Raw genomic sequence first — 15,606 nt, 5'->3', positions numbered from 1 at the left:
TGTCAGATGTATAGATTGCGAAGATTTCCTCCTGCTCTGTGGGTTGTCTTTTTACTCTGTTGACTGTTCCTTTTGCTGTGCAAAAGCTCTTTAGTTTGATTAGGTCCCAGCAATTTATCTTTGTTTCAACTGCATTTGTTTTCGGGTTCTTTGTCAGGAAATTCTTGCCTAAGTCAATATCTAGAAGGGTTTTTCCAATGTGATCTTCTGGAATTTTTCTAGTTTCAGGTCTTAGGTTTAAGTCCTTAATTCATCTTGAGTGGATTTTTGTATAAGGTGAGAGATGAAGATTCAGTTTTATTCTCCTACATGTGGCTAGCCAATTATCCCGGCACCATTTATTGAAAAGGGTGTCCTTTCCACACTCAATATTTTTGTTTGCTTTGTCAAAGATCAGTTGGCTATAAGTATTTGGGTTTATTTCTGGGTTCTCTATTCTGTTCTGTTGGTCTATGTGCCTATTTTTACACCACTACCATGCTATTTTGGCAACTATGGCCCCATAGTATAGCTTGAAATCAGGTAGTGTGATGTTTCCAGATTTATTCTTTTCGCTTAGTCTTGCTTTGGCTATGCGGGCTCTTTGTTGGTTTCATATGAATTTTAGGATTGTTTTTTTCTAATTCTGTAAGGAATGATGATGATATTCTAATGGGGATTGTGTTGAATTTGTAGATTGCTTTTGGCAGTATGGTCATTTTCACAATACTGATTCTACCCATCCATGAGCACGGGATGTGTTTCCATTTGTTTGTGTCATGTATGATTTTTTTCAGCAGTGTTTTGTAGTTTTCCTTGTAAAGCTCTTTTGACTCCTTTATTAGGTATATTCCTAAGCATTTTATTTTATTTTTTTTGTAGTTATTGTAATATGGGTTAGTTCTTGACTTGATTCTTGGCTTGGTCACTGTTGGTGTATAGAAGAGCTACTGATTTGTGTACATTAATCTTGTATCCAGAAACTTTTCTGAATTCTTTTATCAGTTCTAGGAGCTTTCTGGAGTCCTTAGAGTTTTCAAGGTAAATGATCATTTTTGCCAGCAAATAGTGACAGTTTGACTTTCTCTTTACGGATTTGGATGCCCTTTATTTCTTTCTCTTGTCTAATTGCTCTGGCTAGGACTTCCAGTACTGTGTTGAAGAGGAGTGGTGAGAGCAGGCATCCTTGTCTTGTTCCAGTTCTCAGAGGGAATGCTTTCAACTTTTCCCCATCCAGTGTTACGTTGGTTGTGGGTTTGTCATAGATGACTTTTATTACATTAAGATATGTCCCTTGTATGCCGATTTTGCTGAGAGTTTTAATTATAAAGGGATGCTGGATTTTGTCAAATGCTTTTTCTGCATCTATTGAGATGATCATGTGATTTTTGTTTTAAATTTTGTTTATGTGGTGTATCACATTTATTGACTTGCATATGTTAAACCATCCCTGTATCTCTGGTATGAAACCCACTGGGTCATGGTGGATTATCTTTTTGATATGTTGTTGGATTCAGTTAGCTAGTATTTTGTTAAGGATTTTAGCATCTATGTTCATCAAGGATGTCAGTCTGTAGTTTCCTTTTTTGGTTATGTCCTTTCCTGGTTTTGGTATTAGGGTGATGCTGCTTTCATAGAATTAATTAGAGAGGGTTCCTTCTTTCTCTTGTGGAATAGTGTCAAAAGGATTGGTACCAATTCTTCTTTGACTGTCTGGTAGAATTCTGCTGTGAATCTATCTGGTCCTGAACTTTTTTTTGTAGGTAATTTTAAAATTACCATTTCAATCAAATTGCTCATTATCGGGGTGTCTAATTCTTGCTGATTTAAGCCATGAGGGTTTTACTTTTCCAGGAATTTACTCATCTCTTTTAGGTTTTCTAGTTTATATGGATAAAGGTGTTCCTAGTAGCCTTGAATGATCTTTTGTATTTCAGTGGTGTCAGTTGTAATATCTCCTGTTTTGTTTCTTAGTGAGGTTATTTGGATTTAGATTCTTCTTTTTTTGGTTAATCTTGCTAATGGTCTATCAATTTTATTTATCTTTTCAAAGAGCCAGCTTTTTGTCTCATTTATCTTTTGTATTTTTTTGCTTCAATTTCATTTAGTTCTTCTCTGATCTTAGTTATTTCCTTTCTTCTTCTGGGTTTGGGTTTGATTTGTTCTTATTTCTCTAGTTCCTTGAGGTTTACCTTAGATTGTCTGTTTGTGCTCTTTCAGACTTTTTGATGTAGGTGTTTAGGGGTATGACTGCCTTTGCTGTATCCCAGAGGTTTTGATAGTTTGTATCATTATTGTCATTGAGTTCAAAGGATTTTTAAATTTCCATATTGATTTCATTTTTGACCCAATGCTCATTCAGGAGCAGGTTATTTGCCATGCATTTCCATGGTTTTGAAGGTTCCTTTTGGAGTTGATTTCCAGTTTTATTCCACTGTGGTTTGAGAATGTTTGATATAATTTCAATTTTCTTGAATTCATTGAGGCTAATTTTATGTCATATCATATGGTCTATCTTGAAGAAAGTTTCATGTGCTGTTGAATAGAATGTATATTCTGTGGTTGTTGGATAAAATGTTCTATATATATCTGTTAAGTTCATTTGTTCCAAGGTATAGTTTAAATCCACTGTTTATTTGTTGACTTTCTGTCTTGATGACCTGTCCCGTGCTGTCAGTGGAGTATTGAAGTCCCCCACTATTATTGTGTTGCTGTGTATCTCATTTCTAAGGTCTATTAGTAATTGTTTTATAAATTTGGAAGCTCCAGTGTTTCGTGCATTTATGTTTAGGATTGTGATATTTTACTGTTGAACAAAGCCTTGTACCATTATAGTGACTCTCTTTGTCTCTTTTAAATGCTGTTGCTTTAAAGTTTGTTTTGCCTGATATAAGAATAGCTACCCCTGCTCACTTTTGGTGTCCATTTGCATGAAATACCTGTTTCCATCCCTTTATGTGAGTCCTGATGTGTTAGCTGAGTCTCCTGACAGATAGTTGGTTGGTGAGTTCTTATCCATTCTGCCGTTCAGTATCTTTTAAGTGGAGCATTTAGGCCACTTACATTCAATGTTAGTATTGAAATGTGAGGTATCATCGCTTTCATGTTGCTCTTCGTTGCCTGTGTACTTTTTGTTTGTTTGTTTGTTTGTTTTTTTGTTCTTGCTTTATAACTTGTATTTTGTTTTAAGGTCCTGTGTGATTTAGGCTTTAAAGAGGTTCTGTTTTGATGTGTTTCCAGGATTTGTTTCAAGATTTAGAGCTCCTTTTCACAGCTCCTGTAGTGGTGGCTTGGTACTGGTGAATTCTCTCACCATTTGTCTAAAAACAACTGTATCTTTCCTTCATATATGATGCTTAGTTTTCCTGGATACAAAGAAGCGCCAAAAGGTATTTTAAACTAAGACACATTCAAAGACACATTCGAAAGGAAAACAGATAAAAGCATCAAATAAATGCGGAAGTGTAACCCCAACAGCCCAACGCTTAAGTCATGTCCATGATTTAGGATAGGTACTTGAGAAAGGTGCTGGAGCCTTCTAGCTCTTAGGACCCCTAAAGCCACCTGACCAGGTGGGTGACACATTTGAAGACAGGCCTGGTTCAAATGGCAGCTAACACTCTCCTGTTTGTAATCCAAGAAAAAGAAGCTCATTAGTACCTCTCTTCCCCACTCCCCTGTCCAGTGCACCACTGGGGACTATTCTTAACAGCATCTTCTATTCCGGTGATTTGTGACTTTTATTAAACTTTATCTTTTGCCTGCCCGTTCTTCCCCTTGTTTTATAAGACAAACGTTATTTCTGGGGGTAGTGTTCAGGGTCAGGGACTTTTCAGGGTGCCTGTGCTCAGTCTGATGGTGAGACCAGGACGTCAAAACTTTTGTCATTTGCCTAGGTGACCTGATACTTGTAAAAACGTACATCTCTATCTCTATCTCCATGCTGACCAAGCTTCAGTTCCTCTGAGAATTTTATGCCAAGAAAAGGCTCATCGTCTAAGAAAATAACAATAATATTAAACAGTTATCTCTTGGAGGTCCATGAAAAGCAAGATGCTTTATACATCTTTAGTCAAGGGACTGTCTTCTTCATTTTTCACTAGAGGGAACTGAGGCTTAGCACATTTAATTCCCAGGTCTTCAGTCATACGGTATCTACTAGACCTGGGGTTCAAACCCCAGTCCTTCAGACTCCAAAGCCCATGCATTCTAGACCACACTGAAGCTGCCACCTTCTTGTTATAGAACACTTTGGGGTTCCCTCTATTGATGTGACTGCAGGTAAACTCTGGCATTTATTTATTTATTTATTGTTTTGAGATGAAGTCTTGCTCTGTTGCCCAGGCTGGAGTGCAGTGGCAGGATCTTGGCTCACTACAACCTCTGCTTCCTGGGTTCAAGCAATTCTCCTGTCTCAGCCTCCTGAGTAGCTGGGACTACAGGTGCACACCACCACACCTGGCTAATTTTTGTATTTTTAGTAGAGACAGGGTTTCACTATATTGGCCAAGCTGGTCTTGAACTCCTGACCTCAAGTGATCCTCCCATCTCTGCCTCTCAAAGTGCTGGGATTACAGGTGTGAGCCACCGTGCCCATCCTAATTTAATATTCATGGACAGTAATTATTGTCTTTATATTTCTTGTTTAATTATCTCTCTTTTTTTATTCTAGATTACGTTTCATCTCTCTGATTTTGTTTGTAACCCTTGCTGAATATACATTGGAGTCTATTTCAGTCTGCCTCAAATTCTCTACCTTTTTTTTGAGATTTGGAGTTTAGATTATAAATAAATGACTAATAAAGTCATCCAATCATCAGCTCTTTATTAATAGTTAATAAACTTCACTGGTGCTATTGAATTTTATGGGGTATTCACTTGCCATGTATTGCCTCATATTGCATTTAAATTTCCATTTAGCCAGAGGCCAGACTCTTAGGCCAGACACCTGAGAGCCAAGCCTTCTATTCTCCCTCTCTCACTCCATATGCAATTAGTCAGTTGGTTCTCCTGACCCTATTTCCTCATCACCTCTGTAAGTCTCCCCTCCTTCCTCTCTTTTATAAGAATTCAGGACTTTGATATCCCTCTCGACTATTGCAATTACTTTCTGACTGATCTTCCTTCCTCTAATCACTGTTTTCTTACTAGAGCAATCATTTTTAAAAATTTACTTTTTATTTTTTAAAATTTTAAGAGACATGGTTTCACTCTGTTGCCCAGCCTGGAGTGCAGTGGCACAATCATAGCCAACAGCACCCTCGACCTCCTGGCCTCAAGTGATCCTCCTGCCTCAGCCTCTTGAGTAGCTGGAGCTACAGGCATGCACCATCACACCTGGCTAATAGAGCAATTTTTGTAACATGCCTATCTGCTGGGTTTATTCTACTTATCGTTTATGCTGCTTACTGTTGATCATGTATTTATGATCAACAGGTAAGAGCAACCATCTCCGTGTAGCACACAGAATCATCTGAAATCTTGCCCTTACTTACCAGATCCACGTGGCCTTTTAACACTTCCACAAGCTCTCTCATAGCACAAGGGACTTCAAGCTATTGTGGTCCTAGAGGAGGCCATGCATTCTCACTCCCCAAGTTTTACTGTGTGCTCTCTTCTCTGTCTGGACTGCTGTTCACCCCCGACTCACCCACTCAAACAATTCTGTTTGTGAAGCTTTTTCTGCACCTCTTTCTGCCTCACATATATTTAACCAATCCCTCTTTTATGCTCATTTTATATGTTCACTTTTTTATTTTTATTTTTTATTTTTTTATTTTACTTTTTATTTTTTTATTTTATTTATTTTATTTTACTTGAAGTTCTGGGATACATGTGCAGAACATGCAGGTTTGTTACATAGGTATACATGTGCTATGGTGGTTTGCTGCACCCATCAACCCATCATCTAGGTTTTAAGCCCTGCATGCATTAGGTATTTGTCTTAATGCTCACCCTCCCCTTGCCCTCGCCAACCCCCCAACAGGCCCCAGTATGTGAGGTTCCCTTCCCTGTGTCCATGTGTTCTTGTTGTTCAACTCTTGTTGTTATGAGTCAGAACACATAGTGTTTGGTTTTCTGTTTGTGTGTTTGCTGAGAATGATGTCTTCCAGTTTCATCCATGTCCCTGCAAAGGAATGAACTCATTATTTTTTATGGCTGCATAGTATCCCATGTTGTATATGTGCCACATTTTCTTTATCCAGTCTATTATTGATGGGCATTTGGGTTGGTTCCAAGTCTTTGCTATAGTAAATAGTGCTGCAGTAAACATATGTGTGCATGTGTCTTTATAGTAGAATGATTCATAATCCTTTGGGTATATACCCAGTAATGGGATTGCTGGGTCAAGTGTTATTTCTGGTTCTAGATCCTTGAAGAATCGCCACACTGTCTTCCACAATGGTTGAACTAATTTACACTCCCACCAACAGTGTGAAAGCATTCCTATTTCTTCACAGCCTCGAGATGTTGGCATTTGTTGATGCATCTATCTTCTCCATGAATTTGTGGGTTTCCTTATGGGTTGGGAGCAATATGGGGTAGGGCAGAGGCTGTAAACTGGTGGCCAGTGGGCCAAATATGGTCCCTGAAATGTATTCAAAATACTTTTCATAGCATTTAATTTCCTTAAAAATTAGTTGCCAACTTTGAAAATTCAATTGATTTCATATGGAAATTAAAGCTTCTGATTTTTCTTTAAACATTAGAAGGTCAGCATCCCAGGGACCTTATTTCTGCACAGCAACTATCAGCTGGAGCAAGACAAGTGCTCTCAGGTTTGCTTCTCTGGTTCAGATTCCATGTCTGGTCCACTGGAGGCACTGGGGTATGAAAACCCTGAGGCAGTAAAGATAGGGGCTCTGGAGCTGACCTTGGCTCTAATTCCAGCTTTCCTGTTTATTGGATGTGTTACCTTGGGCAAGTGTCTTAACTTCTCTGAACTTGAGCTTATTCATCCTCAAAAGGTAAGCAGTAGTATACTGAAGGATTTTGCGAAGTTTAAAGGGGAAGATGGGCAAAGAACACTTGGCATATAGTAAGCATTCAATATTAACTGCTGCTTTGATATCATTATTGTTGTTTTGAATAAGTATCAATGAATGAACATGACTCTTGCCATCGGAATACTAACCAGGCCTGACCCTGTTAGCTTCTGAGATCAGATGAGATTGGATGCATTCAGGGTGGTATGGCTGTAGACTGAACATGATTCTTATTCCCCCAACTATGCTGCACATTTTTTTGAGGCCAGAGAACAGGACTGTTCTTTGTAAATACTTTGTAGGCAAAATTTGATATGTGGTGCCCTTGTGCTGTGGGGGTAGGCAGTATAAATGAGGTTTAAGAAACAGTCAAGGAGGTCTGTCCCTTTAGGATTTCTCTGTGTCCCTAGGGGCAGAGTCTATAATTTGTACATCTGTAGAAAAATTTCAATGTCACTTTCTCAGGGAAGCATTGGCTAATGCCCCAGAATAAGTAATATTCTCCTATGGCATGTTCTTATACAATTTCATTCTTCTCCCTTGCAGTGCTTTCACCATTTCGATTAATAATTATCCTTAGTGTGTATTTCATCTATGAGACAGTACAGTCCACAGGACGAGGATCAGCCTGTTTTTCACTGTTGAACTACTGGTGAGCTAAGCACATAGTGGGCACTTGGTAGAAGCCATAGATGGTAGCAGAACTATGATTCAGTTTCCTCGTATGTGCAATAAAGGTAATAATACTTACCTTGTAGTGTAGCTGTGAAGATTAAGTAGGGTAATTTAGGTAAAATCCATAGAATAGTACCTGGCACATAAAAGTACTTAGTAGTATTTGCTGTTCTTATTTTCAGCAAATATTTATTGAATTTTCATGAACAAATGATTACATGAATATATTCTTCCTTGTTGAGCACACAAGAGTAAATGATCAGATAGCACATACACCTGTGTTTTGGTGCAGTATCTATCAGAGGAAACTCACAGGGGCAGGGCCGGAAACAGGTATGCAGGTCCTCTGGTGCCCTTGTGAATTAGTGTACAATGAACTATCAGGGACCAATGTTAGACTCCAGGAGAGGGGCTCTGGCCCTTCTTGGTCTTTTGCATTTATGTGATATTTTCCATGTCACATATTGTATTTGTGTGCAACATACCAGGAACTAAGTCCACGGATGGCCAGGACCACTGGAATAGGCAACCTCTGTTGTAACAATAGAGCTTGACCAAAAATTGGTTGGGGTTTCAGTGGCCTAGGCAGTGAGGCAAGGAAGGAAACTTGGAATGGGCTGGGCTGGGTCTAGAAGTGTTAACCTGATTGAAGACCCGCTTTCTTAATGGGCAGATGAGAACAGTGGTTTAAAGCCTGATAGATTAGAATTGAATAGACTATAAGAAAATCAAATTTTTCAGGTGGAACAGAGGAGGAAGGATTCTCTAATAATGGTGATACTTACAGTCTGATAGTATCCATATCAAGATTATAGACAACTATCCATTTTGCAACAGGATCCCAAGAGGTACTGAAGACAAGTTCTAGCTTCCAAGTTCGTTCTTTCTTTCTCTCTCTCTTTCTTTCTCTCTCTCTTTCTTTCTCTCTCTCTTTCTCTCTTTCTTTCTCTCTTTCTTTCTCTCTCTCTCTCTCTTTCTTTCTTTTCTATCTCTCTTTCTTTCCTTCTTTTCTCCCCTTTTGCCCTTACTTCTTTCTATCCACCCTTCCTTCCTCTCTTCTTTTCTTTCTTTCTCTTTTTCTCTCCTTCATTCATTCTTTCTCTCCCTCCCTCCTTTCCTTTTTTCCTTTTTTCCTTCCCTTCTTTCTTCCCTCCCTCCCTCCCTCTCTCTTTCTTTATTTTCTTTCTTCATCTTGCTCTGTTGCCCAGGCTAGAGTGCATTGGTGTGATCCTAGTTCACTGCAGCCTCAACCCTGTGATCTTCCCACCGCAGCCTCCCTAGTATTGAGAGGTGAAGCCCTCTGGGCTTCTGGGTCGGGTGGGGACTTGGAGAACTTTTCTGTCTAGCTAAAGGATTGTAAATGCACCGGTCACACTCTGTGTCTAGCCAAAGATTTGTAAATGCACCAATCAGCTCTCTGTAAAATGGACCAATCAGCTCTCTGTATAATGAACCAATCAGCAGGATGTGGGTGGGGCCAAATAAGGGTGTAAAAGCAGGCCACTGGAGCCAGCAGCGCCCTCCCCTTGCAGGATGTGGGAGTTTTGTTCTTTTGCTCTTCATAATAAATATTGCTGCTGCCCACTCTTTGGGTCCATGTGGCCTTTATGAGCTTTAACACTCACTGTGAAGATCTGAAGCTTCACTCCTGAAGCCAGGGAGACCATGAACCCACTGGGAGGGAGGAACAACTCCGGATGCACCGCTTTTAAGAGCTGTAGCACTCACTGAGAAGGTCTGCCGTTTTCATTCTTGAAGTCAGTGAGACCACGGACCCACGGGAAGGAAGAAACTCCGGACACATCCGAACATCAGAAGGTACAAACTCCGGACACACCATCTTTAAGAACTGTAACACTCACCGGGAGGGTCCATGGCTTCATTCTTGAAGTTAGCAAGACCAAGAACCCACCAATTCCGGACACAGTAGGATACTCTGTTTGAAATAAGTTCCTAGGTGATGGCAATGCTGTGAGCTCAAGGACCACAGTGTGAAAGGCGAGGGTTTAGGTCGTAGTTTATGTTTATCAGCCAAATTGTTGCTCCAGAGAGAAGCAATCAAGCCTAAATCAAAGTGGATGTATCTGTAGAGTGAGCAGCATGCATTTTAACAGAATCAGTTGCCTGAATGGGAGAGTCTCATTGTAAAGTGTATTTAGGTTTTTAAGTTATAATGAGAGAAATACTTTAGTATAATTTGTAAAAGGGGGCACATCATTTGACCTACCATACAACTGAAGTAGTATTATAATGAGGCTCTTTAGAAATGAAACTTGTCAGATGGATTTAGGTTTCCACTGCAGAAACTCCTTTTGAATAAGTGTCTCCAAATTTCTCTACTTGAGAAATATAAATTTCTTGGGATGCGAAAATTGTGAACAAAACTGTTGGAGTGAAGAGATGAAGAAGAGGAACATATGCAGGATTGTAATGCAGCTTTGAAGGCAAAAAACAAAAACAAAAACAAAAATCCAACCAAAAACACCCAAATCCAGTGGGCCTGCCATTTAGATCTGAGCCAAAAGAATGGGCTTGAGATCAATCAGCCTGAAGCCTCTACATTCTGAAGGCAGGAGAACGGCTAAAGTTAGCATGCGCAGCTTCCTACACACTGGGAGTAATCTAAAACAGATACTCTCCAAAGGACACTTCCAGTGTTTCCTGGCCCCGGGCCAGACACTTCAAAGCTTCATTATCAGTGAATTGTGGTTCCTCTGTTGGGAAAGCTGGGCGATGCTCTGAGGAAATGTCAGCTCCTGATCACAGTTTCCTCTCATTTCAGTGCAGGGAGGTCAGAGGCGCTGAGGGCTGCCCACCCTCCTCCAGACGACCAAGTTGCCGACTCTAACTGTGCACGTTGGAGCTTGCCTTCTTAATTTCGTCATGAGTTAGGATACAAGGGTTTGAAATGGTCTCTGCTAGCAGATGGATGACTCCTCTCCAGAAATCTGACTCTGCCAGAAACCTCTCACCTTTTCAATGAAAAGAGCGCAGACAGATTCCATGTCCTTGGCTTTTCAATTGCTCCTGGTTGAGTCAGTCAGTTGTCAGCCCTGGGCACCCCTGTGATGCTAAGTATTATATACAGGGATTAGCAAGCTCACAAGATGGGGAATCTTAAGAAGTCTATTTTGAAAATATGAGGACATCACATATTTCCATTTCCACTGTCTCTTGAGTTCTGAACAGTAGTACTTGCACCAAAAGAAGTGCACTGTGGAGCTGAACTTCCTCAAACCCAAGAACCCCTTCATTGGAGACCAAATGTCCTCTTTGTAGTTTAGTGACTGTATTAGTCTGTTCTCACATTGCTATAAAGAAATACCTGAGACTGGCAATTTATAAAGAAAAGAGGTTTAATTTCCTCACAGTTCTGCGGGTGGTACAGGAAGCATAGAAGCATCTGTAGATCCCCAGCATCTGCGGAGGTGTCAGGAAACTTTTACTCATGGTGGAAGGCAAAGTGGGCCCAGGCATCTTACATGGCAGGAGCAGGAGGAAGAGAGAGAGCAGGGAGGTGCCACACAGTTTTAAAGGACCAGATTTCATAAGAACTCACTCACTGTAGTCAGGACAGTACTAAGATGGATGGTGCAAAACCATTCATGAGAAATCTGCCTCCATGATCCGATTGCCTCTCACCAGGCCCCACCTCCAACACTGGGGATTACAGTTCAACATGAGATTTGGTGAGAATACAGATCCAAACCACATTGGTGACATAAACGTGGCATAAAGATGAGACTACGTTCACACAGCAAGCCGGGGTCCTAACTCTGGATCCAGGCATAAAGCTGTTCACAAGGGTATTAGGACCTCCAGGTTCCCTCTCCTGGCCTTAAGGAAGTATGGAGAGATTAACATGACTAGTTGGGATCCAGGAAATTGTTCTGTTGTTTCTGGAACTAGTTGATCCTTGCTTTGGGGACTTGGGTGGAGAGAGGAGAGGAGTAAAAAGGCTGGGGGCAGAAAAATTGCTCCAAGCCTGGTAGTAGCCACCTTTTTATTCTACATGGGCTTGAATGTCAGCTTTGAGTGAAAAGGAAATGTCCCTTAGTGGACTCAGTATTAAGCGCCATTGTAAACACTTTTGTCAGCATTTTGGGCTGTTTAGTAAGTGTGTCATCAGGGCCAGTTCTTGGAAAAATTATGAGGTTTGTCCTTAATACCTATTTCTCATTCTCTTTCCGCAGTAAGATATTAGTTGATAAGGCTTAGAGGTGTGATAGCTCTTGGGGATATTTGCATATTATTAGAACACTCTTTTGTTTTTCGAAATAAAAAACAGTTTTATTGAGGTATAACCAATATATAGTAAACAACACATATTAAAAGTATATAATTTGATAAATTTTGATGTATGTATATGTATTTGTGAAACCATTATCACAATAAAAATTATGAATGTATTCATCACCCCCCAAATTTTCCTTACGCCCATTTGTAATGTCTTCCTCTCATCCCCGAATCTCCATTGAACTGTTTTTTTTTTTTTGTCACTATAGATAAGTTAGAATTTTCTAGAATTTTGCATAAATACAGTACATTCTCTATTTTGGTCTGACTTCTTTCACTGCAGGTAATGATTATTAGATTTATTCAGATTGTGGTGTGTATCAAATACTTCTTTCATTTTTATTGTATTAATATGCCCCAATGTGTTTATCCATTCACCTGTTGATAGACATTTGGGCTGTTTCCAGGTTTTGTCCATGACATTCTGCTGTGAACATACTAGCTGCTATGAACGTTCTTGTCCAACGTTTGTATGGACATATGGTTTCAGTTCTCTGAGGTAAGTACCTAGAATTGGAATGCCTGGGTCATATTGTAGAAGAATGCTTAACTTTTAAAAAATATTGCCAAATTATTTTCCAATGTACTGGTACTATTTTATAGCATATTCCTACTAGTTCCTTCATATCCTCACCAACCCTTGGTAGAGTCAGTCTTTTAAAATTGATTCACTTTAATATGCAGATAGTGATATCTTATTGTGGTTTTAACTTATGTTTGCTTAGTGACTAATGATGGTGAGCATCTTCATGTACTTATTTGCATCCATATTCCTTTATTGGTGAAGTGTCTGTTCAAATAGTTTGTCCATTAAAAAATGTGGGTGTCTGCTTTCTTCCTATTGAGAATTCTCGGTTGTCTGCTCCTCAGAGGAAAGGGGCGGTTGGTGTGGCCTCCATTGTTCGTGTTTTAAGGCGCCATGAGGGGTGACAGAGGCCGTGGTCGTGGTGGGCGCTTTGGTTCCAGAGGATGCCCAGGAGGAGGGTTCAGGCCCTTGGTATCACATATCCCATTTGACTTCTATTTGTGTGAAATGGCCTTCCCCCGGGTCAAGCCAGCACCTGATGAAACTTCCTCCTTCAGTGAGGCCTTGCTGAAGAGGAATCAGGACCTGGCTCCTAATTCTGCTGAACAGGCATCTATCCTTTCTCTGGGTGACAAAAATAAACAATGTGATTGATAATCTGATTGTGGCTCCAAGGACATTTGAAGTGCAAATTGAAGAAGTTCGACAGGTGGGATCCTATAAAAAGGGGACAATGACTACAGGACACAATGTGGCTGACCTGGTGGTGATACTTAAGATCCTGCGTCTCCAGCACCTGTTGTTTCCTGACTTTTTAATGATTGCCATTCTAACTGGTGTGAGATGGTATCTCATTGTGGTTTTGATTTGCGTTTCTCTGATGGCCAGTGATGATGAGCATTTTTTCATGTGTCTGTTGGCTGTATGAATGTGTTCTTTTGAGAAATGTCTGTTCATATCCTTTGCCCACTTTTTTATGGGGTTGTTTTTTTCTTGTAAATTTGTTTGAGTTCTTTGTAGGTTCTGGATATTAGCCCTTTGTCAGATGAGTAGGTTGCAAAAATTTTGTCCCATTCTGTAGGTTGCCTGTTCACTCTGATGGCAGTGACAGACTGGATTAAGAAAATGTGGCACATATACACCATGGAATACTATGCAGCCATCAAAAAGGATGAGTTTGTGTCCTTTGTAGGGACATGGATGCAGCTGGAAACCATCATCCTTAGCAAACTATCACAAGAACAGAAAACCAAACATCGCATGTTCTCACTCATAGGTGGGAACTGAACAATGAGATCACTTGGACTCGGGAAGGGGAACATCACACACCGGGGCCTATCATCGGGGGGGAGGGGGGAGGGATTGCATTGGGAGTTATACCTGATGTAAATGACGGGTTGATGGGTGCTGACGAGTTCATGGGTGCAGCACACCAACACGGCACAAGTATACATATGTAACAAACCTGCACGTTATGCACATGTACCCTAGAACTTAAAGTATAATAATAATAAAAAATAAATTTAAAAAATCACACACACACAAAAAAAGATCCTGCCAACATTGGAAGCTGTTGCTGCCCTGGGGAACAAAGTTGTGGAAAGCCTAAGAGCACAGGATCCTTCTGAAGTTTTAACCATGCTGACCAATGAAACTGGCTTTGAAATCAGTTCTTCTGATGCTACAGTGAAGATTCTCATTACAACAGTGCCACCCAATCTTCGAAAACTGGACCCAGAACTCCATTTGGATATCAAGGTATTGCAGAGTGCCTTAGCAGCCATCCAACATGCCCGCTGGTTCGAGGAAAATGCTTCTCAGTCCACAGTTAAAGTTCTCATCAGACTACTGAAGGACTTGAGGATTTGTTTTCCTGGCTTTGAGCCCCTCACACCCTGGATCCTTGACCTACTAGGCCATTATGCTGTGATGAACAACCCCACCAGACAGCCTTTGGCCCTAAACGTTGCATACAGACGCTGCTTGCAGATTCCGGCTGCAGGACTGTTCCTGCCAGGTTCAGTGGGTATCACTGACCCCTGTGAGAGTGGCAGCTTCAGAGTACACACAGTCATGACCCTAGAACAGCAGGATATGGTCTGTTATACAGCTCAGACTCTCGTCCGAATCCTCTCACATGGTGGCTTTAGGAAGATCCTTGGCCAGGAGGGTGATGCCAGTTATCTTGCTTCTGAAATATCTACCTGGGATGGAGTGATAGTAACACCTTCAGAAAAGGCTTATGAGAAGCCACCAGAGAAGAAGGAAGGAGAGGAAGAAGAGGAGAATACAGAAGAACCACCTCAAGGAGAGGAAGAAGAAAGCATGGAAACTCAGGAGTGATGTTCCCTTCACTCCTTTTCCTAACCAAGGGGGAAGACTGGAGCCTAAGCTCCCTGCTACTGGGCTTTACATGGTGACAGACATTTCCGTGGGATAGGGAAGATAGCAGGAAGAAAAGTATACTCCACAGAAGTGTCATTCCACTGGGTTTTGATATTGGCTTTGCTGCCAGTCTCCCATTTGTGACCTATGCCATCCATCTATAATGAAGGAGGATACCAACATTTCTTCCTAATATTCTAGAATCCCCAACTCCTGAAAACTCCTCTCTCAATTAATACTTTGCTGTTGAAATGTTGTGAAATGTTAAGTGTCTGGAATTTTTTTTTTCTAAGAAAAACTATTAAAGTACTTCCTAGTAGGGCAGAAAAAAAAAAAAAGGAGAATTCTTTATATATTTTGGATACAAGTACTTTATCAGGCATATGATTTGCAAATATTTCTCTAAGCCTGTGGCTTGTTTATTCATTCTTTAACCAATGTCTTTTAAAAAGTAGAAGTTTTAAATTTTGATAAAGTTCTAATTATCACTTATTTTTTCTTTCATGGATTGTGCTTTTGGCATTCTATTTAAGAGATTTTTGCCTAACCTGAGGTCAAAAAGATTTTCTTCCATGCTTTTTTCTACATGTTTTGTAGTTTTTAGGGTTAACATTTCGGTCTACGATTCATTTGAGTTACTTTTGTATATGTTGTAAGATACGGATCAAAGTTTGTTTTTTTTGCTTGTAAACACCCAAGTGTTCCAGCACCACTTGTTGAAAATACTATCCTTTGTCCACTGAATTGTTTTTGCATTTT

General features: G+C 40.3%; 1 protein-coding gene across 1 annotated transcript; it reads left to right on the top strand.

Moving 5' to 3' along the window:
* The first annotated feature begins 12,798 nt into the window (after positions 1-12,798).
* LOC105493495 (interleukin enhancer-binding factor 2-like) lies at positions 12,799-15,114 on the top strand. The gene is given in 3 exon segments (XM_071080908.1): positions 12,799-13,089; positions 13,091-13,236; positions 14,010-15,114. Coding segments are annotated over 3 exon segments (1,176 nt in total). The 5' UTR covers positions 12,799-12,855; the 3' UTR covers positions 14,806-15,114.
* The last annotated feature ends 492 nt before the right edge of the window (positions 15,115-15,606 follow it).

The sequence above is a fragment of the Macaca nemestrina genome, chromosome 1, assembly GCF_043159975.1.
Source record: "Macaca nemestrina isolate mMacNem1 chromosome 1, mMacNem.hap1, whole genome shotgun sequence".
NCBI classification, from domain to species: domain Eukaryota; kingdom Metazoa; phylum Chordata; class Mammalia; order Primates; family Cercopithecidae; genus Macaca; species Macaca nemestrina.
This window is presented reverse-complemented; position numbering and strand designations above follow the sequence as displayed.